This window comes from Cucurbita pepo, chromosome 14, assembly GCF_057944985.1.
Source record: "Cucurbita pepo subsp. pepo isolate OVF chromosome 14, ASM5794498v1, whole genome shotgun sequence".
Taxonomy (NCBI): Eukaryota; Viridiplantae; Streptophyta; class Magnoliopsida; order Cucurbitales; family Cucurbitaceae; genus Cucurbita; species Cucurbita pepo.
Window position 1 is genome coordinate 2149681 of NC_141811.1, and position 25038 is coordinate 2174718.

The 25038-nt window shown below is 38.2% G+C and overlaps 5 protein-coding genes across 8 annotated transcripts; 4 read left to right on the forward strand and 1 right to left on the reverse strand.

Moving 5' to 3' along the window:
- Positions 1 to 4508: 4508 nt before the first annotated feature.
- Positions 4509 to 7159, reverse strand: LOC111810730 (protein IQ-DOMAIN 21). The gene is made up of 5 exons (XM_023697489.2): positions 6899 to 7159; positions 6685 to 6806; positions 5798 to 6094; positions 5320 to 5691; positions 4509 to 5232 (listed from the first exon to the last, which is right to left on the reverse strand). Exons 2-5 carry the CDS (start codon positions 6775 to 6777, stop codon positions 4624 to 4626), a joined length of 1371 nt encoding a protein of 456 aa, XP_023553257.2. The 5' UTR covers positions 6778 to 6806; positions 6899 to 7159; the 3' UTR covers positions 4509 to 4623.
- A 1569-nt stretch (positions 7160 to 8728) lies between these two features.
- Positions 8729 to 12123, forward strand: LOC111809610 (protein DEFECTIVE IN MERISTEM SILENCING 3). Of its 2 annotated transcripts, none has more exons than XM_087117222.1 (8): positions 8729 to 8871; positions 8988 to 9094; positions 9211 to 9325; positions 9394 to 9637; positions 10479 to 10670; positions 10764 to 11084; positions 11217 to 11433; positions 11722 to 12123. In XM_087117222.1, the coding sequence occupies exons 1-8, from the start codon at positions 8751 to 8753 to the stop codon at positions 11761 to 11763; spliced, it is 1359 nt and encodes a 452-aa protein (XP_086973348.1). In that variant the 5' UTR covers positions 8729 to 8750; the 3' UTR covers positions 11764 to 12123. The 2 variants fall into 2 exon arrangements, with proteins under 2 accessions (XP_086973348.1, XP_023551720.2); XM_023695952.2 differs by having other exon boundaries at positions 8733 to 8871; positions 8984 to 9094.
- Positions 12124 to 12444: 321 nt separating this feature from the next.
- On the forward strand, positions 12445 to 14903 carry LOC111810526 (tyrosine sulfotransferase-like protein). Of its 2 annotated transcripts, XM_023697236.2 has the most exons (3): positions 12445 to 12619; positions 13223 to 13337; positions 14259 to 14903. In XM_023697236.2, exon 3 carries the CDS (start codon positions 14277 to 14279, stop codon positions 14664 to 14666), a length of 390 nt encoding a protein of 129 aa, XP_023553004.1. In that variant the 5' UTR covers positions 12445 to 12619; positions 13223 to 13337; positions 14259 to 14276; the 3' UTR covers positions 14667 to 14903. The 2 variants fall into 2 exon arrangements, with proteins under 2 accessions (XP_023553004.1, XP_023553003.1); XM_023697235.2 differs by lacking the exon at positions 13223 to 13337 and having other exon boundaries at positions 12447 to 12619.
- A 358-nt stretch (positions 14904 to 15261) lies between these two features.
- LOC111810527 (CLP protease regulatory subunit CLPX1, mitochondrial-like) lies at positions 15262 to 21114 on the forward strand. 2 transcript variants are annotated; one of them, XM_087117711.1, is made up of 15 exons: positions 15262 to 16004; positions 16125 to 16183; positions 16919 to 17019; positions 17681 to 17760; positions 17977 to 18027; positions 18292 to 18366; positions 18470 to 18547; positions 18784 to 18840; positions 19083 to 19153; positions 19248 to 19347; positions 19458 to 19562; positions 19889 to 19951; positions 20093 to 20215; positions 20565 to 20705; positions 20800 to 21114. In XM_087117711.1, the coding sequence occupies exons 1-15, from the start codon at positions 15456 to 15458 to the stop codon at positions 20869 to 20871; spliced, it is 1725 nt and encodes a 574-aa protein (XP_086973837.1). In that variant the 5' UTR covers positions 15262 to 15455; the 3' UTR covers positions 20872 to 21114. The 2 variants fall into 2 exon arrangements, with proteins under 2 accessions (XP_086973837.1, XP_086973838.1); XM_087117712.1 differs by lacking the exons at positions 20565 to 20705; positions 20800 to 21114 and adding an exon at positions 20308 to 20558.
- A 505-nt stretch (positions 21115 to 21619) lies between these two features.
- Positions 21620 to 24672, forward strand: LOC111810525 (E3 ubiquitin-protein ligase SINAT5). The gene is made up of 3 exons (XM_023697232.2): positions 21620 to 22112; positions 22948 to 23334; positions 24086 to 24672. Exons 1-3 carry the CDS (start codon positions 21864 to 21866, stop codon positions 24443 to 24445), a joined length of 996 nt encoding a protein of 331 aa, XP_023553000.1. The 5' UTR covers positions 21620 to 21863; the 3' UTR covers positions 24446 to 24672.
- Positions 24673 to 25038: the final 366 nt, after the last annotated feature.

Sequence of the window (25038 nt, forward strand, 5' to 3'; positions counted from 1 at the left end):
GGACAAGGCGTTGTTGTTATTAAACTCTTTGCCGGAATCCTACGAGTTTTTAGTAACAACCCTACTACATGGAATCACTAATATTGATTTTGAAGATGTTTCAAATGCCTTAATAAACAATGAGATGCGAAAGAAGGAAAAGGAGACGTATCAAAACTCTAGCTCAAATGTTCTCACTGCTCATGGAAGAACTTCTACCTGGAAAAGGAACGAATGTGGAGAGTCTCGATTAAAGTCGAGAGGTAGATCTGATAATTGGAGAAAACTTGATAAAAATGAGTGTGCATATTGTCGACAGAAAGGCCATTGGAAAAAAGATTGTTCGATCTTAAAAGAGAAGGGGTCGAAGTCCAATGTGGTTAAAGATGACGACACTGATACAGATGATGCCTTGACAATCTCCTTATCAGCCAGCCAAACCATGGAATGGATTCTTGATTCTGGGTGCTCCTATCATATGTGTCCCAACAAAGAGATGTTTTTGGACTTCAAAAAGTTCAATGGTGGAGTTGTCTATATGGGCAATGATAGTACTTGCAAGATAATGGGAATCGGCTCAGTACAAATCAAGATGTTTGATGGGGTTATACGAAAACTCAAAGATGTGAGGTATGTTCCTGACTTGAAGAAAAACTTGATTTCACTTGGCGTTTTGGATGCGAGTGGTTATCGCATCATTTTGGAAGGAGGGAATTTGAAAGTAGCTCGTGGAGCTTTGGTGGCAATTACAGGAACTAGAAGAGGTAGCATATACTACCTCAACGGAACCACAATAATTGGGCATGCTGCTATGGCAAGTTCGAAAGAACAAGACATATCGAAATTATGGCACATGCGACTCGGGCATGCTGGTGAGAAGGCGCTTCAGACATTGGTGAACCAAGGAGTCCTTAAGGGTGCCACAACTGGAAAAATTGATTTCTGTGAACATTGTATATTTGGTAAACAAAAAAATGTGAAGTTTGGTACAGCTATACACCAAACAAAGGGTATTTTGGATTATGTTCACACCGATGTATGGGGTCCCACAAAGAATGTCTCATTGGGAGGAAAGAGGTGGTTTGTCACCTTTATTGATGACTACTCGAAGAGAGTTTGGATGTATCCCATGAGGCACAAAAACGAGGTTCTCCAAATCTTCCTAGAGTGGAAGAAAATGGTAGAGAATCAGACGGATAGGAAAATCAAAAAGCTGAGATCAGACAACGGGGGAGAATATACTTATGATCCATTCCTTAAAGTATGCCGAGATGAAGGGATCGTTCGACACTTCACTGTTCCTGGTAAGCCACAACAAAATGGAGTTGCTGAGAGAATGAACCAGACATTAATAGAGAAGGTTCGATGCATATTGTCTCAAGCAGGATTGAGTAAGGCATTTTGGGCTGAGGCTCTCAGTTATGCAGTTCACTTGGTGAATCGTTTACCTGTTTCTGGAAACGGTGGGAGAACTCCGCTTGAGGTATGGTCAGGTAGTCCTGTTAGTGATTATGATAAATTGCATGTGTTTGGGTGTCCTGCTTATTATCATGTGACAAACTCAAAACTGGATCCTAGAGCAAAAAAAGCCAAGTTTATGGGCTTTAGCAAAGGTGTGAAGGGCTATAGGTTATGGTGTCCAGAAACAAGTAAAATTGTTAATAGTCGAGATGTGACATTCGATGAGTCTGGAATGTTTTTGCAGAAAATTGAAAATAATGACGAGGCATTGAAGCAGGTGGAGAAGGTGGTGTTCTCTCCTGATGTGGTTGCTCCTACCGAAGAACCTATTGATCAGGTAAATAATAACTTTGATGTCTTAGAACAAAAAGAGCAAAGTCTTGAGGAGCAAAGCCTTGTGAATGAAAGAGTGGAGGAACCTGAGTCAATCGCCAAGAATAGACCACGAAGGGTAATTCGAAAACCTGCAAGGTTTGATGATACGATAGCATATGCTTTCTCTTTGATTGATGGAGTTCCTAACAGCTACAAAGATGCTATTCAGAGCCCGGATAGCTTACACCGGCAAGAGGCTGTGAATCAGGAGATAGCATCATTGGAGATAAATCAAACTTGGGATTTGGTACCACTTCCAAAAGGTAAGAAGGAAATTGGTTGTAAATGGGTTTTTGCAAAAAAGGAAGACTCTTCTGGTATACGTTATAAGGCTCGACTTGTGGCTAAAGGTTACGCACAAAAGGAAGGTATTGATTACAATGAAATTTTCTCACCTGTGGTAAAACATTCTTCCATTCGAATTTTGTTGGCTTTGGTTGCTCAATTTAATCTTGAGCTTGCACAACTTGATGTAAAAACTGCTTTTTTGCATGGAGATTTGGAAGAAGAAATATATATGGCGCAACCAGTTGGTTTCCAAGTAGTTGGACAACAACATTTAGTATGCAGATTGAAGAAATCTTTGTATGGGCTGAAGCAATCCCCTCGCCAATGGTATAAAAGGTTTGATCATTTCATGGTAGAGCATATGTATACTCATAGTCAATTTGACCATTGTGTGTATTATCGGTGTCTCGATGATGGATCGTTTATCTATTTGCTCTTATATGTTGATGATATGTTAATTGCTTCAAAGAGACAGATGGAGATTGATAAGCTCAAAGATGAGCTTTCTAAAACATTTGAAATGAAAGACTTAGGCAATGCAAAGAAAATACTTGGAATGGAGATAGAGCGAGATCGGAAAAAAGGTACAGTCTGGTTGACTCAGTCTCAATATCTACGCAAGGTATTGTCAAGATTTAGTTTGAATAATTCAACCAAACCCGTTAGTACTCCACTTGCTCCTCATTTCAAGCTTAGTGCTTCCATGTGTCCAAGTTCTGATGATGACAAAAGGTATATGGAGAACATTCCTTATACAAATGCTGTTGGTGCGTTGATGTATGCTATGGTGTGTACTCGACCTGATCTTTCACACGCAGTAAGCATGGTGAGTCGTTATATGCATAATCCTGGTAAAGAGCATTGGCAGGCTGTAAAATGGATTCTTAGGTACATTCTTGGCACTATTGATGTTGGTATTAAGTTTCAAAAACAAGAAATGTTTAAGCTTGACAATCGTGTAGCTGGTTATGTGGATTCTGATTATGCTGGTGATTTGGATAAGCGACGATCTACTACGGGTTATTTATTTACTATGGCTGGTGGACCTGTTTGTTGGCGTTCAACATTGCAGTCTACTGTTGCATTGTCTACCACTGAAGCAGAGTATATGGCAGTAACAGAAGCTTTTAAAGAAGCTATTTGGATGCATGGTTTGATCAATGACTTGGGTATTTTGCAGGAACATATAGATGTATTTTGTGATAGCCAGAGCGCTATTTGCTTGTCAAAAAATCAAGTCCATCATGCTCGTACAAAACACATTGATGTCCGTTTTCACTTTATTCGAGAAATTATTAGCAAAGGGGATATTCGGTTATTAAAAATTGGAACAGCTGATAACCCTGCTGATATGTTGACAAAGGTTATCACTCGTGAAAAGTTCTGGCATTGTTTAGATTTCATCAACGTCGGAAGGGAGTAGTGTGTTGACATGGTAGCAACCAAATTAGCTATAACTTGGAGATCTTATGACAAGGTGGAGATTGTTGAACACTGTCATAAGCCCTATTCTCTAGGACCAAGACCTATTCTCAAGGTCTTTTTTTGGCTTGTTAGTTTATCTTTAGGTTTAACAGAAGGCTATATAATGCCATTCTTTCTGCTGTTGAAATCATCAAGTTTTGAGTGTCATATTGTATGTCTTGAATAACTTTGGTGTTGTGAGTACATTTGTTCCGCTTTCGGCGCACAACAGCTATAAATTTAATTTATGACAGATTTTGAAGCCACTCAACCAACCCATCAAATCGCACTCACACTAGCAAGTTGTAATGGAATGGTCTCACTCATTATTGGCCCAAAATAATAATGATAAAATTGGCCTCAAAATACTTATCCACCACATCCCAACTTCTCACTTCTCAACCAACTTACATCTTACACCAAATATACCCACATTTATGATTTGCTTTTATATATATCTTTGCACTAAATGGTGTGTTCAAAAATATTCCAAACAAATTTTTTAGTTTAATTTTTTTTTTAGTTTAATTTTTAGGCTAATTATTGTCGTTTTATTTCATTCTCCATTCATAGAGCTCTATGCCAATTTACTCAACTCTGAAAATATTATTAAATTAAACTGTTGTATTAATATCTTGCTTGATATATGTGAGATGATTGGAGAGGGGGAGTAGTTAAATTTTGTTGGTATCGAAACTACATGTCGGACTGAACATCGGAGCGTATCCTATTACAGCTCAGCGACGCCATGTCGGGGCATCACCATGTGGGTTGAGGACTGGACCCACCAACATGCCTTTGCCGAGCTCCTGGCCCAGTATAACACGTCCAAAACTCCCATCTTTTTTTAATTATTTCCTCAATAATCTGAGATTTTCTTCTTACATTATTTCCATCCTTTAACTAATTTGGAAAATAGCTTCGATATGACACATGCCAGATTCACAGAAAATACTTAGGGCGTTATATTATTAAATTCAAAGATAAAATTTAATAAATAGCAATTAAAGTTTGATATTCACTTATTAAACCCCACACGACTGTTTCATAACTGAATCAAGCAAAACCAGCCCTCCAATTATTGACACCAAGGGGCGGCACTGCCCAATCTTCACCTCCTGGGTAGTCTGGACCACAGCCCATCATCTGTATAGGAGACAACCGAGTCCCATTGTTCAATGGGCTTGGGCTCCTTAGGCCTTGATACGCCATCGTTCCTCCACCCGAACTCGACGACTCATAACCCGATCCAAAAATTGATCCTCTTCTCCTAGTTTTATTCCATTTTGGTCCTTGCCTTCTCACCTTCGCCTTAGCGGATTGAGTCGGGGCCATGTAGCTTGGGACATTCTTAAAAACCGATTGTCGGGAAGAGTGCGAGCTTACTTGTCCCGACTCGGTAGACTCCAAATGTAGTTGGGCTAGTGCAATGGGGTCCATTTCGACGGTCTTCTCCGACATGTCGTCTGTGACTGTGGTGGTGGTGGTGGGGGGTGTAGTATAAGGCTCACGTGGAGTGGAATGCCGAACGCTACATGGTTGAGAAGACATCCAATGCTCAAGCCAATTCCAACCATATTGCGTCTTATCACGCCTAAACCCTAAATCATTCACATCTTCACTCAATTCTAAAATTCCATCCTCTTGTCTTCGTTTAGGTTGTTGCTATACACAAAGAAGCGTTATGATATTAACAATGAACATACCAAAAGTTAAGATATCAAAATGAAAAAGGCAATGTGTAAAGCAAACCTGATAGGAGTAAGCATAAGCAAGAGCTCTTTCCCTTCTCATTAGAGCATCACGTTTTCTTGAACAATCTTCTTTGATCTTCTCTACACTTAGAACCCTACCATCCCAACCCTCCATCTCATATTTCTTTACTCTGTTTTTCAACAATTTTTCTTCTTCATCTTCTTCATCTTCATCTTCTTCTTCTTCTGCAAATCTTTTATGATAACTTTGGTTTGCCAATTGCAGCCTGCGGGCGCGTACTCTTGCCTGCACCCGCACCAATGCTTGCATGCAACGCATAGTCATTTGTGCTTGCTTTCTTACATTGTGACCTCGAACCAATGCTTGTAGCCTCACTAGCCCCTTCAAGGCACGGAGTGCTCGTCGAGCCTAAAACATAATTAAATTATATTTGAATCTAACAAGATTATAATTAAAAATTAAAAAAAAAAAAAAAAAAAAAAAAAAAAAAAAAAAAGAGTCCCATCACACTGACCAAGTAGCCTCTGTAATAAGCTTGAATAAGAGTTGCTGCTCTGTCTTCTGTAGATTGCCACCCATAGCCAGCCAAGCGAACAACTTTTGCTGCAGCCTGGGCAGCTGCAACTGCAGCTTCTGCAGCGGCTGCAGTAGCTGCTGCAACAGCAATGGCATGATCTCGACCATCGATCCTGGGTGTCGATTGAGCGCTCTGGTCGTTGGTTATTTGTGTAGAGATCTGTGTGGGAAATTGTTGAAATGATATAACCTCTGGAGAACTGGGCTGCCATTTTTGGACACTCACAGTTTGCTTCTGCAAAATTAAGAGAAATGTTAGGAGTAATTAATATGAATTAAGAATTAATTAGTTGGTTGAAAGAAAAGACAGAAAATGGGTTTGGAAGATGATGGAGATGTTGCAGCAACATGCACATGATGGTTGAACATAAATGATGGTGATAGATAAGGCTTAGAAGAAGGCTTTACAATTCACTATTATTTTTGGTCCTTCCACCCATGGGGGACCAAAAACACACAGCAGCACCCTTCTTTTTCTTCCCTCTCCTTTCACATTCATGCATGGCTGTAAATTTAAAATCAATTATCTCTACTACACTATTCCCCTGTATTCAAAAAGCTTTTCTTCATCAACAATCAAAACTAAAGTAATTGCCTCTTTTTCTTCAAGCAAAAGAAAAGCACAAACCACCACCCCCAACACAAATTTCATTCACACACATGTTCAGTAGAAAAACGCTCCGAACTAATTTTGCTCTTGCGGTTACGTGTACGAGACTTTACCATCCAAACCCGAATACGAAAACCTTGAAACATTAAGTGAAAAAGGAAGCAGACACCGAGAGAAACACATAATCTTGAATGGAGACAATTATGAATTGATACCTTGTTGTCTAAGGCAGGCGAGTAGTCCTTGGAAGGAGTAGATTTGAAGACTTTCTTGACAGTGGAGAACCAGCCAGTTCCCTTCTTCCCCATCTCTCCACCCACCAAACCAGATCACAGCACTTCAAACAAACATCCCAAGACAGAGAAGCATTCATAAAACAAGAAAAGACGGAGATGAAGAAGAAATTCAAAGGGATGGATGATGACCAACCTTGATTAAGGAGAGCTGGGGATTAGGGGCATTGGAGTGTTTGGAATTGAAGAATGGAAAAATAAAGAAGAAGAACTGGTAGCTGAGGAGGGTGTGATAAAGGAAGGCAAAGAGAGGTAAGGTAAGGTAAGGTAAGGTAAGGTAAGGTAAGGTGAGGAAGGGAAGTTGCCGTTAATGTTAAAGGGAATCACGAGGAGAAAGAGGTATTAATACGCAAACAACAGTTGGAGGCTTCTTCTCATACGTGAACCAGACGATGCTTTTCCACTTTCAGTTGGTGGACACATTTAATGTCAAACATATATACACACCAATTCAATTTTTAAAATGATTCATAATGTAATCACCATCTCCATCAATAATTAATCCAAATAACTCCTTTTTTTTTTCTTTTTTCTTTTTTTTTTTTTTTTACAAGAAGGGAAGCGGAATTGGGATGATTGTGTTGCACTTACACAAATTTGGTGCAAAATACAAGTTAGAAAGGGTTTGTTTGTTTGTTTGTTTCGATAAAATGGGATGAATTTATAAACCAAATTAATACAACTAATGAATGGTTTGACCCAAACCCATATATTTTGTTCTGCTAAATTTTAATTTAAGATTCAACCAACTTGCATAGCTTCCTCAAATTACTTAATTTCACTTAGCTTGATTAGATTGGTAAAATGAACATTTCAACCATACCCATCTCTCTATTGCATTATTTTTACGAAATGAAAGAATTAGAAAATAATAATAATAATAGAATTATGGTATAGTTAATTCAATAAAGACATGGATATTTATTTTCAATATTCCACTTTTAAGTCCACTATGGCAAATGAATTATCATTACTATTTTTTTAAATAGCACTAATTTAAGAGACAAGAAAACATTATTTATGTTACAAGCAAAGAAGAGGAGGAAAAAGATGAAGCCTTAACCCATCACCTAATTGTCAGTTGGAATTCTCTTTCGCATTAGGGAGAGATGTCTTTTCCTTATCTGAATTAAATCTTATTACAAAATTTAATAAATTTGATTTTATTATTTTTCAAATTCTACCCATATAAGAACCGTTTTTTTACCTAATAAAAATGAATTCTTAACAAATTTAAACTGTTGTCTACTTCTCTCGAACCTCCAAGAATGAGAAAATGATAATAAATGGTTCTATTCCAACAAACAAAACAGCCCCATCTCCATCCTTGAGCTGTGAACTCCATTCATTATTCGTCACACCATCTTACTTACTTTATTGTCGGGCCTTATATATCACACATACCCCTCCATATTTTCCAACAAAAAAAAAAAAAAAAGAAAAAACACATATATATATATATATATATATTTTTTCCTTTTACTTAATGAGATAATCATTGAGTTGCCCAATCAATTATTTTATATGAATGGATTATAATCATATGTGTTATTATTATTATTATTTTGTATTTGTAATATATTTTAATTGCTACTTTTATAATATTTTATTTATATATTAGCTAACGGAGGAAAGGGGTCCGCTTGATTTGGGCTGATTTTATGTTGGGCCTGAGTTTTCAAACCTGATAGGGATTCAACGTGAACCCATTTGTGATTTTGATTCCTAAATTCATAAAATTAGTTTATGTACTGATTATGTTGTAGGGGTGGTGTTATATGTAATTAATATATAGCTTTACCGAATCTATTTATACAACTTTGTTTGGTTCAAATCTTTGTTTCTGTTCCCTCGAAGTTCTTGTGGTCGCTTTCTAATTATCTTTTATCAAGGAAAAAGAGAGAAAAAAAAAATGATCAGATTTTGGGATTATTTTATTTCACCAAACCCGAGGAGGGAGGGAGGGAGGGAGGGAGGGAAATGATGAGATGAGTGAAGAAGTGGGTGTTTTTGCTAATTTGAAATGTGGGTTTTCAATTCCATTCTCGTTCGGTGTTGGATTTGAGACCAGATTCCGGATTCGGAGGTGGCGCCACAAGCCCCACTCAGGTTCCTCTTTCTCTTTCATTCAATTAAAAGGCTCTGGATCTATACTCCTTCTGGTTCGTATGGAAACTTTCTAGATTTGCTGAAACCAGACTCTATTCTATTGTGTTTCCAGAAAGCTTCTGTTCTGATGAAACTGGATGAGATTGATAAGTGTAGAGTGCCAAAGGATGAAATGCAAGAGGGAGGGCTTTCCCATGAAGATCCAACCAACCTTCGTTCCAAGGTCCCACAAGTTTCTTTTTTTGCTTATTTATTCTCTCGTGTTTATTGGATTCTAAGCTTAGTGACAAAGGTAACGAAGTTTGTTTGTATGTATGTATGTTCATTTGCTTCATGCAGAAACTTCAAGATGATCTGCAAACGCTGGGGACGAAGCTCCAGCTGCATGAGGACAACATAAGATTTCTAAGGACTCTGAAAGACAAATTAGTTGATTCCATCATTGATCTGCAAGGTATTTTCTTTTTTCTTCCTCAACACAATGATGTCTTTTCCAAACGCTTACACGAGTTTCTGTTTCAGTTACCCTAGGAAAGTTCCATGCTTCGAGTACGCCTAAGATTGAGACCCAGGATGGTGCTGATACCCAAAGTGAAGATAAGCTATCAGATCAGAAACAGATTCTGCAGGAGGAAAACAGTGCTGCCAGCATCTTGTGCCAGCTCAAAACTAATCCCAAGATGCTGGCTTCAGACCCTACACTTTCTGATGATGTGCTAGGTGTTGTTGCTGAACTAGGAAAAGTAGATGACAGTGTCCTTAGCAGGTCTCTTTTGCTTCCAATTGCCTTTGCATCTCTCACCTTGCTAGTAATCTTATAGTCTCATGTTAATTTGCTCTGACGGTGCATAATTTTTTTTTCTTTGGAAGTGAATGTCAATGACAGTGGCATGAGCCCTTGGGGATGGGATCCTTTAGGGTGCTTGATCATAGAGCCAAATACGAGATTTGAGAACACTAGCTAATTCGTTTTAGGTTAGCTTACCATTTTAGTCTATATGGTTTTCATTTGAAAGGTATTAGAAGTATCAATTATTTGTCCATTATCGTGGTTAAATCCTTCAAAACATCCAGCATTACTAGAAATTACAATATTTGACATGTGCTTTTGGACGTGGTAGTGAGACTACGAGCTCTAATATATTTCAGTGTAAGGTATATCACGTCCAAAGGAATTAAGCATGCTTGTAACGGTCCAAGCACACTGCTAGCAGATATTGTCCTCTTTGGGCTTTCCCTTACGGGCTTCCCCTCAAGGTCTTTAAAACGCGTATGCTAGGGAGAGGTTTCCACACCCTTAGTTCTTCTCCCCAACTGATGTGGGATTTTACAATGCTACATAATTGACACTAAGCACAAACCACATGGGCTGCAGTTGAATTTTTGCTTAAAGTTAAGGTGTTTGATAGCATATGATTTTAGTTTGTTCTTAGCAATAGATTAGTAGATTAGTAGCGAGAGATGGCTACTGGGTTTTATTCATTTTAGTGATCTTTAGGAGAAGAACTGTAATTTGAAGATAGTGAACAAAGAACATGACCATTCTATACATTCATCTGCATGTTTTTCTTTATACTCTCATTTTCTGTTTCTGGTTTGGAGTCCAGCCTTTTGTCGGAGTACCTAGGAACAGAGACCATGTTGGCTATTGTCTGCAAGACATATAATGGAGTCAAATCTCTAGAAAAGTATGACAAGGAAGGATGCATAAATAAAACATCCGGGCTTCACGGATTTGGCACTTCACTTGGGAAAACTTTAGAGGGACGATTCAATGTCATATCTCTTGAAACATTGAGGTATTCATTCGTTTCTGACATGGTGTGGTTGTTTGGACATTCCTGACTTTACATTTAGAACTCAACACACTCTTTTGTTCTTTTTTCCTGTAGACCATATGCTGGTGACTTTGTGGCCAACGATCCGCAGAAAAGGCTTGATATTCCTAACCCAAGATTGCCTAATGGGGACTGTCCAGCCGGTTTTATTGGTTATGCTGTTAATATGATCAACATAGACAGAACATACTTGTTTTTTCTCACACCAAGTGGATATGGTCTTAGAGAGACTCTGTTTTATTCTCTATTTTCTTGTCTGCAAATCTATAAAACTAGGACAGAAATGTTGCAAGCTGTTCCTTGTATAACCGACGGAGCGCTTTCTTTGGATGGCGGGATTATTAAAAGGAGTGGACTGTTCTGTCTCGGCAATAGGTATGAAGCTCTTCTTGGCAACTTCAATGATTGCTCGATTATGGATTAAAATCTCTACCACGGTCATTGTCCCAACACTTGGGGTTTCTCCATTTATAAATATTTTTCTTTTTTGCCTGCCAATGGTGTTAGGGATGATGTGAAGGTGAGGTTTTCCAAGACCTCAACAAATTCAAGCCTGCCTGACCATTACACAGAATCTGAGAGACAGATGAAAGAAATGAAATGGAAAAAAGAAAAAATTCTTGAAGATATGAGGAGAGAACAAGCGTTGCTAGATAGCACGAGGCTCAATTTTGAAAGAAAGAAGATGGAGTTTGTGCAGTTCCTAGCTGAAACTGCCGCTCGGGTAAGCTACGAACAAACCTTACAAACATGGACTATTGCAACAATCTAGCTTCTGTCTTTTGATATAAACTCTTCTCTTCAAACTGTCTTTGCCTTGAATGATATCCTATAATAAAGTTATGATACAAGACATTAGTAAACATGGTATTTTACAAAGTCAGTCTTTTGCTGCCAATGCCTTTACAAGCCCTATGTGGGTACTCATCAGTAAACATGGCTGTCATGGATTCTTCAGTTTTCTCATCTGTAGATTGATCATAAAATCATGTCATTTCTTATACAATGGCAGCAACAAACTCCAGTTGCAATGGGGAGATCGGCTGGACGGTGATGCTGGACAGAGAGGGATTGGCCAACGACGATCAAAGGGAAGCCAAACGTGTCGGTGGATGCATTTTGGTTTACTGTCTGATATGCATCAGTGTTGGAAAAGGTGATGCCTTTTTCAGATGGGGTGTAGGAAGGAAATGGGAGTATTTTGCAATGCCAATTTTGAGGTGTAAAATAGATTGTGGTTCTGCAAGACCATGCCTCCTGTATCTAGCTTCCTTTTGACAGTTCTGTGATGCTGCCATTTCTTCCATCCTCCATCCTCTCCATGTCCTTTGTTTAATGGCTATTTATCAAGACTAGTTCATTAAACCCAAATTAATCTTGAAGATAGGAATGCACGATGCGTTCTATGTGTCTACCTCGACCTTGGCTTATCAATCGAAATTTAAAATTGTGAACTATTCATGAAATACGAATATGTTACCATTAAACCTTAAATTTTATTTTCACATATTTTGAAAGTTTTTATTGAAATTTAAAATTGTTCCAAAAAAAATATTTGAAGAGTCTTTTTTCCATTAAAATTATATACATAAATTATTTTAAAAGTTATGTTGTAAATGATTTCAACTACTTTTAAATTGAAATTTATATGAATAAAAACAATATTAATGTCGTATGTTGTCGCGTTAATTTTCAATAATTTGAAGGGTAAAAATGAAAATGTTTGCATAGTTAGGTCATTTTGACAGATCTGTTCTTGTGTACAATAGCTCGTTTTCGTTTTTCTTGCGCGCTTATTCTCGGCTCTCAGCGGATACCCACACGCCCTCCACCCTCAAGCTTGTAATCCGCCCACTTCCATCTCTGTTGCATCGGAGCTCCACTGCAGCGTCCTCCCATCATCCTCCCCGGTATGATTTCAGTTCTCCCTTCCCCTTGATACGGCCCCCTTCCTCCATTCATCTGTTGTCGTTGATATGGATGCTGCCCTATTGTTGAATGTGATTCCTCAATCTATACATTTCCTATTACTGGTTTCAGTTTCAAAAAGTAGCTATTTTTTCATTTCATAGTCATTCCCCGTTCTTCTCTGTTGAGGAGGATCTTTTAGCGTTTATGATTTAATCTAAGTAGTGTGAACATTGAATATTGTGTTGATAATTTCTTCTTATTCTTCCTTTCTCGATTCAAAAAAACCTCAATTTTGTGTTGAATTCTTATGGCATAAAAATGTGTGAGGGGAAATTCTATGGTGCACACACCCTTGTGATAGTATCCACTGGACTGCATAGAGTAGTTCATAAGTGAAGTTGAAATAAAGCAGCAAATCTAACTTCGAGTGCTCAAGTAATTAAGTCGTGCGCAATGGATTTACTCACGGAGTCAATAAATATCATGGATTTGCTTTTTATTTGTATTGAGTTGAATTTTTTAAAATTTGAATTAGTTTGTGAATGGAGAAGATTTAGGAGGGGTTGAGTTCAATATTAATTAAGCAAAAAAAATGCGGCTAGGGTTTATGTGCACCAGCTTGGCCCAGCGCACTTCCCATATCCCACCATCTAAACTTTCATTTTCCAAGCCACCGCACCTCTCGTTCCCTTTTCTCTCTCGCACGCAGCCACAAGGGTAAGTTTGTTTTCTCCTCTTTTAGTTTTCTCTTCATTTATCTTCTCCAAATTTCTAGTCAGCCTCATCTCAATCGTTGAATCATTCTTTTTTCAATCTCAGATTTCATGTCTATAGCTGAAATGGTTGCTTAAATCCGAAAAAAAGATACATAATTTTTCAGCATGGAAATTTTTTCGTTGCCTTCGTGGGTTGCTTTTAATTGGATATTGTTGAAATGTGGACTTGCAGTGACAAGTCTATCTGCCATTGCTATTTGTTGGATAAGTATGGATGCCATTGAAGGTTATGTATGTTAAGCTAGTAGAGTATGTTCTTTTGATTATGTTTGCTTCTTATCTAGTATTCAAGATAAAAATAACACCAAATAATTCAAATCTTGTAGGTTTTAATCTGAATTTTGTTCATTGGCCTAATGTGGGTGTCAAGAGCTAGCACGTTACAAATCATGCCAAACAGATAATAAACTAATCTGTAAAATGATCCAATGAAGGTTCTGTTCATTGACTGAGTTAGCTTCCCCCCTCAAAACTGAACCGATCAACTGAATGGCTCTCCTGCTTCCATCTTTTGTCCTTCAAAATATTAACAATCTGAATTCTGCGAGTTCTCAAACTTCCGGCTACATTTAGGATTTGTCTAATCCAAAGCATCTAGTCTTAAGTAGCGGCTTCCTTTGTCTAGCTCTGTTTATGGTGGCCCTCGTGTGCCTCTGCTGCGTAATTTTAGTACATTTGGAAATGGTTAACTATTGGAAACTTGATGCCTCTACTCTTGCCCAACAGTTGAAAATTATAATTTTTTTCTCTCTTCAACCAAAATTTCTCCACTTTAGTTACTTTTTTTTTTCTTTCTCTATGCCGTTATTCTTCCGCTGGATAAATAAGTTGTTTTATTACTCAATTGGTCTCTTACAAGCAGAGACATTTTCAAGCAAGAATGGCAGGCAAGGCTGTCAAATCTGTGGCGAAGGCCATCGGTGAGTATCAGTATCCATGGCAGGAGAAGTTGGTGAAATACAAGAATGAGCTATCCAAAGGTGTTTGGGGTTACTGGGAATTAGGGGCATGGAAGCCACTTGGCATAAGTGCACGCCGTCGTGCCAGACTTCGGAAGGAAGTACTTCTTGCAGGGCAGGATTGGGCATATGATCCAGAGAGGAAAGAGATGAGAACCAAGAGGAAAGGCCACAAATGTGATCGTATAGCTGCAGAAAAACGTGAAAACACTGCCAGGCTGATGGAGAAAATGCCAGACATGTTGCTTCAATACAAGAAGCGCAGGTGGGAGAAGAAGATGAAGGAAGAAGAGAAGAAAAAGCAGCAATGAACTGATATGGTTTTGTTACTTTGTCCTGACAACCATATGGTTGGTTTCTTGTTAGTCAGTTTCTCATCCATGGGGATATTGCTTTTGCTATCTAAACTTGGATTGGGCATCAGTTTATGACTTTGTAGTGTAATCTTTGATTTCATATTTTTGGCTATCCTTTACATCATAGTGATATGAAGCAAATTAATGTTTGTATTGAATAAGATAACAAAATGAAGAAGGATTAGCGCATTACCGATGGCATGGATTGAAAGATTTACCCAATATATTCCTATTCCTGTCCCACCTCCACCTCTGCTAACTCATCACAGTGCTTGGAGATTTGAAGTTTGGTCATGACCGTAAAAGTTAAACATGGAAAAATAACTTGTATATTTGACGAATTTTTTAGTTGATATGCTATATATATATATGTATTTTAATGAATAATAACCTAGACAAATGTGATTTTTCATGAACTGGATGCTCTGGTTTTCCAAGTAAAATGACGTCGTTTTCCCAGGAACTTCCAAATTAGATATTCTTGAAGGCTTGAAGTCACAATTTCAGTCAGCTGCATAATTTTCTGTGAGGTTCTGCCGTCTCCAATACTACCTCTGTTTCTTCATCCTCTTCAATCCTCTTCCTATTTCCGGTGCCAATTCCAAATCTCTCACATCCCCACCTCTATTAGCTTCCAATTTTCTTACTCCCCTGATTCAGTTTGCATCTTCCAGTCCTCCATGAGCCAATAAATTTAGCTGCTTTCTCTTCCCTTTCATTTCCCGATATACATATTACTCACTCATGGCCGCCGCCGCTCTCAGGTCCAGGTCTTCCAAGGAAGTTTCCAGTTTCACGGTTTCTCGCTCTAGACACTCTATATCCAATTATATTCACGCTGCTTCCAATCCCAATTCCCACTGCACGAGCCGTAAAAAGTCGAACGACCTCTATCTCAACTCACCTTACCACTTGGTCTCTTTCAAGCCGGTTTCACTCGGAGGCGATTTTATTGAGAACAGAAGTCAACCATCCGATCATCGGAGGATTTACCGCAATTATAACAAGAACTTGTATGAGAAGTTGGGCAGGGGGGGTTGTTTTATGAGCACTTATGGGGACCCGCCGGAGGTTTGGTCTGGAGATGGGATTGTGATTCGTGGGAGCAATCCAAACTTGAATGGTCGTGGAGGCGGCGGTGGCAGCTCCAACTCTGGTTCTGGTGGTGAGTTCGGCTCGAACTCGAATGATGGGTGTTGGGGTGGTTCTAGTTTGGGACCTAATTTCCCAACCCCGAAGGAAATCTCCAAGGGGCTTGATAAATTTGTAATTGGTCAGGAGAGAGCTAAAAAGGTAAAACTCGTTTGTGGCTGGACATTGTCGATTCAGTCAGCTACACTCATTTTGTTGTCTGAAGAAAGTGTTCCTTTCTTTCGTTCTTTTTTTTTTTTTTTTTTTGGTAATCTTGTGCAGGTGCTCTCTGTGGGTGTTTACAATCACTACAAGCGCATCTATCATGAATCGCTACAAAGGTTGTGAATTTGAATGTTAGATACTTCCTGTCTATGATATTTTTCCTTTGACTTGAGTATATCCGAGTTAGTAAGGAGTGACCTTGGGAGGTCAATGGTTTTGGTTAGAAGTTAAAACTCACAACCAACGTCTCTATTGTCCTAGTTTTCTTCATTGATTGCCATAATTTGGTGGCAAACATAGTTGTTGAACTCTAAAGGTAACTCTCCAAACATACACAGAGACACACGTATCCTGATGCTTGTACTTGGAGCATGGCATTTTACTAGTCTAAAACCTGCAGAGCCTAGTTTAACCAGTCTGGTTTGCTGGTATTAATAAAAGAAAGGATACACTGATTTGGACGGTCACATTGGGAAATGGGGAACTGGGGAACTGGGGAACTGGCAACTTTGAGATCAATGTCAAGTTGGGAATCCAGTCTAGCATAATTCTTCTAGACGATGTGCTGTCTCTCTCTTTTTGAGCGTTTGTCTTGCATCTATCTTTTGAATATGTGTAGAACATTTGTATTTTTATGAGTGAGTGATCTATGATTTCCTTTCTTCCTTCCCCTACGAGGAGTTGAGTGTATATTCTTTTGTGGATAATAATGATATATATTATGGATATTCTATTTAGACGGAAGATTGATTTTTCTCCTTGTCATGCTTCACTGACTGAGGGTGTGCTCATTCTATAAAGTAACAAAATACAAGAACGTTTAAATGTTTTGTTTTGCTTGTGCGAGCTAGGCCTACAGGAGATACAGTTGACAACAAAGCTGATGCTGTGGATGATGATAAAGTGGAACTTGAGAAAAGTAACATCCTTCTGATGGGGCCAACAGGCTCAGGTAATTTATTCTATGTGCCCTTTGTGTATTAAAACTTACGTTGTTTGCGTATGATTAAAATGTTCAACAATAACCACATCTTTTGGAATTTGATTTTTCATAACTGATAATTTAGAATAAAGATCTATCCAAAGTCAATTAGAGACAAGCTATATTATTTTCTTAAGACTTCAAAAGCAGCTATAGTTTTTCTTAAGATTTCCAAAGTCTAGCCTCGTGGCCCTCTCCTTATGAACAGAGTAGTGCCATTCTTCCTACCAACCAAATATCGCTCAATCAATGCCTTCTCCTGCCTGAAGGTAGCCTCTTTTTTTTCCCAAGTCTGGGTGCTTTAGAGGGATTTGGAAAGAGAGACATGTAATAATTATGCACGCTGGAGAGAACTGATTCAGTAGGAGTAAGTCTTCCTTTGTGTAATAACATTCTTCCATTTAGTTGAGCCTCTTAGAAACCCCATCGGTAGTCCAATTCCAAAACTCCATCTCACTTTGCAATCAGCCTGACAAAATATGACACTTTCCTTCAATTTGAAGCCTAACTAATCACCGCTTGATTGAACATAGTTCAAATTGTTTTTGCTTGCTGTCTAATATTGTCACTACTTATTGTGAACCCTGACATTATTCTGTCTTACTCCCCTTTAATATTGTTTCAAGGACAGGGAAAACACTACTCGCCAAAACCTTGGCACGGTTTGTTAATGTTCCATTTGTTATTGCAGATGCAACTACCCTAACACAGGTAAACTAATGAATTCTCCTTTTCTTTTCTTTTCTTTTCTTTTTTTTTTTTTTTTGGGAGGGGGGCGGGTTATTAGGCACATTTTCCTGTTTAATTTCTTATTAGAAGTTGTGATTTTCTGGTACAAGTAACCTTTGCTGTGCCATGGATATTCCTTGAAATTTTCTGGTTGAAATCATAGTGTTTTAGGTGGATAATTTTTGTTGCTGTGTGTAGGCAGGATATGTTGGAGAAGATGTGGAGTCTATATTATACAAACTTCTGATGGTATGTATCTGAGTACTGCCAGACGTTCCATTTCATATCCAATATATCATATCAATTAATGATTATACCATGCAGGACACACTTTTTTTTTTTTTGTTGTGCTCATACCATGTATCGTGCAGCATATCTTTTTCGTTTGGTTTTCATAAATGAAAATATTTATGTTTCTCAATACTTAGGTCAGAACCGGTAACTATTTTCAGTTTTGCTTGGGTCCTTAACATTCTTCTGTCTTAATATTGTCCTCAATTTATTAAATGTCAGGCTGCTGACTATAATGTGGCAGCTGCGCAGCAGGGCATCGTTTACATTGATGAAGTTGATAAAATTACCAAGAAGGTTCTCCTCGGTTCTTTTATTCCTCTCTCCCTTCCCACCTTCTATGGAAGGACTGATGTGGATTTTCTTTACTTGATAATTGTGTTTCATTTTTATGACGCAGGCAGAGAGCCTTAATATTAGCAGAGATGTGTCAGGAGAGGGTGTGCAGCAGGCATTATTAAAAATGCTAGAAGGAACGGTAAGTTTTGCATTTCATTGTCGGTCAACATTTATGATAATGTGCAGAAGCCAAATGTGACTTGTGATGCCATAGAAGCCATTGAGATGGTGAGACTGATAATCATGAGTGCTCAACTTTGATTAGAGCCCTATCACTAAAAAAAACTTTGGTTATAGCCTTTCATTGTTCATATTTTTGGTTCTCTAGTTGTTTGCGGTGAGCTTATATGTGATATTTTTTTCACTCTGAACTAGATTGTCAACGTGCCTGAGAAGGGTGCACGAAAGCATCCCAGAGGTGAAAATATCCAGGTTAGTGCTGTACCTTTGATTTACAAAATTTGCTTTCCTAGGAAGGGAAAAAACAGAACAGTGAGCTTTTAGATGTGTTTCTCTGCTCTGGAAATTACCATTTTTCTATTATAGTGGTACGAGCAAATAAGTACCACATGTTTAATTATGTGATCATGGTAGTTATTCTCTGTAGTTCTTGATTTGGCAAATGCCAGGGGTCCTGTTGTCATACATAGTCTTTATAAAAAGCTTCTTTGCAGATCAACACTAAGGATATTCTTTTCATATGTGGGGGTGCCTTCATCGACTTGGAAAAAACAATCTCAGACAGGTTATCTGCATGTAATAGCTACTCCAGTTTACTCCTTACTGAGCTAATTATTTACACAAGTTTTTAACTTGAGAGAAGTTTTGCTTCAATTCAGGCGCCAAGATTCTTCTTTAGGGTTTGGGGCTCCAGTTCGTGCGAACATGAGGACAGGTGGTGTTACAGACGCCATTGTTACTTCTTCTCTGTTGGAGACCGTAAGTGCATACCACTCTTCAGTTTATAAGTAACACTATAACAACCCATGCTTGTGGCTTGTTTTTATCACTCTCTCCTAATTTTTCATTGAGGATTTATATTTTGACAGGTTGAGAGCAGTGATCTCATTGCATATGGGTTAATACCTGAATTTGTTGGTCGATTCCCTATCCTTGTCAGTTTGTCAGCCTTAACAGAAAACCAACTTGTTCAGGTATAGTTTTATTTTGTTCTTCTTGTAACCATGTATTCTGCAAGATGGCCTTAACACAATTTATTTCTAGTGTCGGGTCAAGTTGCGAATTTTATTTGTAGCGCTAGCTGCACAGGTTGATTATAGTTTCAGTCTACTTTCTTTTAGCTGCACAAGTTTTTTGCAATTTCAGTCCACATTCTCTTAATGTTATACTCGCAAGATTTGTGGAATAATATGCCTCTACTTTTGGAAAGTTCTGTACTCTGATATTTGGTAAGTAAACTAATATTTGGGAAGATACATAAGTTGATCACCTCTCTAAGCTTGAATACTGGCATTCGCAGGTCTTGACAGAGCCAAAAAATGCATTAGGAAAGCAGTATAGAAAGATGTTCCAAATGAATGATGTAAGTTATTTTGTGCTTTGCTTTCTTCTCGAATTCCAAGGGAATAATATTTTGTACTTTGTTTCCTCCTATTACGTTGGAGGAGTTATTACTTCAGCTGACTTAGTTAAACACTGATATCTCGGAATAACGTGTCACCAGGTCAAGCTCCACTTCATAGAAAATGCCCTGAGATTAATAGCAAGGAAGGCAATGTCTAAGAACACTGGAGCACGGGGCTTGCGATCAATATTGGAGAATCTATTGATGGATGCTATGTATGAGGTATGTCATTCCTTATTTCTCCACAACTTAAACAATACATTTGGCCGAAGAAAGGATAGCCTAATATGAAAGATGGCAAAACAAAAACCTAGGCTATAGATGTGAAGTTCGGCTCCAATCAATAAGAACTATACCATGTGCAATTACCCAAAGAATGAAGGACGATGTTCGCAAGGAGTAGTCTTAAAAGACAGGAAACAGATAATAGAGGGGACTATCACCCAACCCAAACAATAGTCCAGTATTTGAGTCCCAACTTGAATCTGTTTTTCCACTGCACTAAGTGATTTGACAAACAATGTCTGATGCTTTCACCTACCATACCATACCACCTTGGAGTGTATTGCAGATTCCTGATGTCAGAACAGGTGAGGATATAATTGACGCAGTCATCGTTGATGAAGAGTCCATTGGGTCGAACAGCCCCGGTTCTGGTGCCAAAATACTTTATGGACAGGGGGCATTCGATCGCTATCTTTCAGGACAAAAGGTAGAAGAGCTATATAATTGTTATTAACCACGTTAAGGGTACTTATCCTTCTTGGTAATCTTATTAATATAATGCTGCCAATTTCGTTTTGCAGGCAACAAGAGTAAGAGAGCCAGAACCTGAAGGTGACACAGATCTTCCTTCAGTCGTTGCCAGCAGCATGTAACCAACCATTTGTGGAAGTCTGTGTATTATAGCTTGAACGATGTACATATTACTAGTCTACATCAATTTATGATTCAACAATTGTCACACAGATTAACTGGTTCTCTACAAGTGTTCTATGCTTATAACATTTATTCCGAAGGGGGCTGTTCATCATTCAAGCATGTGGCTGATAAGTCAACAATGTATTTTACTTCTGAAACCATTTCCAAGAGTTGTTTTAGTTGTTCTGAATCTTCTGAAATGGCTCTTAAGGACATCATATTTTATATCCTATGCATTATTACTCACTCCCTCACAGAAAGAAGAAAAGAGAAGGCATGAAGGTTCAGACATACCATTTTACACTGCCAGGGAAAGCATAAAACTTACTTAGTTGTGAATGCCCAATGATGCAGTTAACATTGACTGTAACATCATTTTGTAGCTTCATGTTCATTCACTCGTATCATTTTTTAGATTCTCGATATTTTTCTTATTATTTTGGATAGAAAATAAGGATTACAGCAAAATTACCTTTTTAGTCTTAAAAGAGTTTTAGTCCTTGTCGCCCTCAAAATAAGTATAGATTTAAATGGATGGATACCCCTATTCCTAAAAATTTGAATACTAAAAATGTAGATTTTTCACAATTTTATTGACTTTGAATTGGCTTTAATTTAATTAAGTCAAAATAGCTCTAAAGTATTATTAATAAATAGTCTGTTCTGATATGAAAGTTTATAGTTTAAATTGCTGCCGAGTTTTTAGTTATTTTCCTAAGTAGTTTCAAATCAATTTCTCATTTTTTTTAAAAATGGGATATTGATTTAATGCACTCGTTAATCCACCCCTTTTTCTCTTCTCTGCCTTCTTTCGGACTTCCAAGAGAAAATTTGCACCAACTGGTGAGATTTTGAAGAGGGGAAGCCCTGAAATTTTCTGAGATCTTGATCGATTCTTGCTTTGGATAAGTGGGGTTGTCTTCAATTCCGCAGATTTTGCATTCTGTAAATGGATTTGGATAGTATTGAGTGTGTATCGTCTTCAGATGGTCTCGATGAGGATGAGATCCATCTGCATCACACTCTTCATCCTTATTCCCATTCTCATCATCATCCAGAGTTGTCATCGACGAAACCTCGTAATGGAAGCAACAATAGTGCTATCACAGGCCCCACTGCGACTGCGCCGGCCACTAGCGTCCATGAATTGCTCGAGTGCCCTGTCTGCACCAATTCTATGTACCCACCCATCCATCAGGTTTGTCTTTGTTGCCCTAATTACTTACAGAATGGAGATTCTTTGGCTCTCCACCCTGGGGGGAGAGAGGGAGAGAAGGCTGATTTGATTTTCGATTTACGAGGGTGGGGAAGGGTTTTTATTATTATCTTTAAAATAAATGTTTAAGGTTGGTTTTTTGACGACATACTTCCCTTTGATTTATCATTTCCCTGCTGAGTTTTTTATTTAAGGTTGATCGTTCAATGTCTGCTGGAAGTTTGGGGATGTGATTGTGAACTGTTTTGGATGGATCTTGTTATCAAGTGGTAAAAGTGTTAGATATGAACTCTAGAACTAGATTACATTGAAATATGCCGAGTATTTTGGGTTGATGTATATTGTATTATATTGTAACCATAGAGCATAAACCATCAATCTCTCTTACTGCTTAAGGTTTTCTAACATTAGGCTATATAATTGAGATGAGATTATTACTTGTCCTATTTGTGCTTGAAAGCCTTTGCTAATAGCAGAAGATGCTGGTTGTTTCAAACTACTCTCTAAGGAGAGTTTTTGGATTTTGTTATGAACATAATTTTGACTGGCTGATGAAACTGTAGTTTCCCATTGCTTTCTTAGAATATTATTTCCCATCATTGCAGTTATCTCAATCTTTCTTCCTGTATCATTGGCAGAATTCGAGTTGGTGCCATCAGGATGGTGATAGGTGTTAAGATTTAAGAAGATGCTTGTTTTATTCCAATTTTATCTTAAATCATTCAATACTTTTTATAAATGTATATTTTGTTGTTGATACATGTCCAATGGTTGTATGTGACGAGGGTTAACTGTATGACCAATTAAAATGTTGCAGTGCCACAATGGACATACATTATGTTCTACATGTAAAACACGGGTTCATAATCGTTGCCCTACTTGTAGACAAGAGCTTGGAGATATTAGGTGCTTAGCACTGGAGAAGGTGGCGGAGTCACTCGAATTGCCTTGCAAGTATTATTCCTTGGGATGCCCTGAAATATTTCCATACTACAGTAAACTTAAGCATGAGGCTTTGTGCAACTTCAGACCATACAATTGCCCATATGCCGGGTCGGAATGCTCTGCTGTTGGAGATATTCCTTTCCTTGTTGCTCATCTGAGGGATGACCACAAGGTGGACATGCACAGTGGATGCACATTCAACCATCGCTATGTGAAATCCAACCCAAGGGAAGTGGAGAATGCCACTTGGATGCTTACTGTAAGTCTGATGCACTTGACCTTAATTCTTAAGTAACTTTCTTTTTCTTTGGCTGAACTTGTTTTATCATACATGAATTGCACTACTTACATATGATATAAATACAAGCACATGTGAGCATATGTCATGTGTGTCTTCGTATGTATGAGTGCAGGATATCAGACTCAATTTAAACCACCAGGGAGATTAAATAAAGATTCCTATAGTCAACAACAATAGATGTATGATGAAAAAAATCATTGATATTAGATGGTCTGCTGCATGTTTTAAGTTTGATCAACCATTGAAGATGCTTCATAAGTTTTTCTGATGGTGTGAAAGGGTATTGCTGCAAGTCAGTGACAAGTTTGGCAATCAATCATTTTCTTCAGTTTTATATAACTAGTACCTTAACTGATCAACTTCTTGCCGTTTTCCAGTGGCAAATGGATGCGATGCAATAATATATAAGTTTAGTTGAAATATATAGGGATCAATAGAACCCTTTTTTATTTAATATTTCCAATTTCCCTTTTTCTCCAAGTGAAGGTTTTATGGTTTCACGGTTCGAGTTTTTTTCGTGAAGTTTATTGCCGTATCCGTTTAGCTGAAAGATTGGTAACTGGATGCTGAACTGCCCATAAATGCCCTATTTTGCATTTAATCAAATGACTTCAGGCCGGAGTGAGACGTTCTGCTGGACATTTATTGGGTCTACTCCAAATTTTAGTTTGATCCTGTTTCTTGTGGCTTGCTCTGTCACATTTTGCAGGTGTTCAATTGTTTTGGTCAATATTTCTGCCTTCACTTTGAAGCCTTTCAGCTTGGCATGGCTCCAGTCTATATGGCTTTCCTTCGTTTCATGGGTGATGAGAATGAGGCTCGAACATACAGCTACAGTCTTGAGGTTGGTGGATACGGTCGAAAACTAATATGGGAAGGCACGCCACGAAGTATTAGAGATAGTCATCGAAAAGTGAGGGACAGCCATGATGGGCTAATCATTCAAAGAAATATGGCTCTATTCTTCTCTGGTGGGGATAGGAAGGAACTGAAGCTAAGAGTTACAGGAAGGATATGGAAGGAACAAAACCCAGATGCTGGGGTCTGCATACCGAACCTATGTAGCTGAGATGACAAGTATTCTCTATCTTCGTTCTCAAGGGCCTACGGTTTTGTGTGTTGTGGAGATACTGTGCTTTGTACCTATTCTCTGTTACCTTTGCTGGTATATTGTAATGAATGATTTGTTAAATAGAAGTCACATTGATAATTATTAATCTCCAAAGAAGGATGCTTTCTGAAGGTGTAATGGATGTTTGCTTTGCAACTCTATAGAGAAGTGGAATATCAACACAATTGCCTTGCCTTAACAACTTTGATTACGGTAAAACAAAGGGCAGCAGCCCTAGCATTTTGTCGTGTCTATGTGGCGTCACCCTATTTTGTCTTAGCAGTTTATTTTTGTATGGTAAAAGTTGATGGTCAACAGGAAAGCATTCGAACTGATAAGAACAAGCTCTTTTATTCTCTGGTGGGGATAGAAAGGAACTGAAGCTGAGAGTTACAGGAAGGATATGGAAGGAACAGAACGATAAGATGTTTGCCAAAGTTGTAACATTCAGCTTACTTGTACGAGGATCTGCGCGTGCTGCTTTTGCCACCCAACATAAGAGACTACTTCATGGGTAAAGATAAAGGGGTTCTGCTAGGAACACATGAATG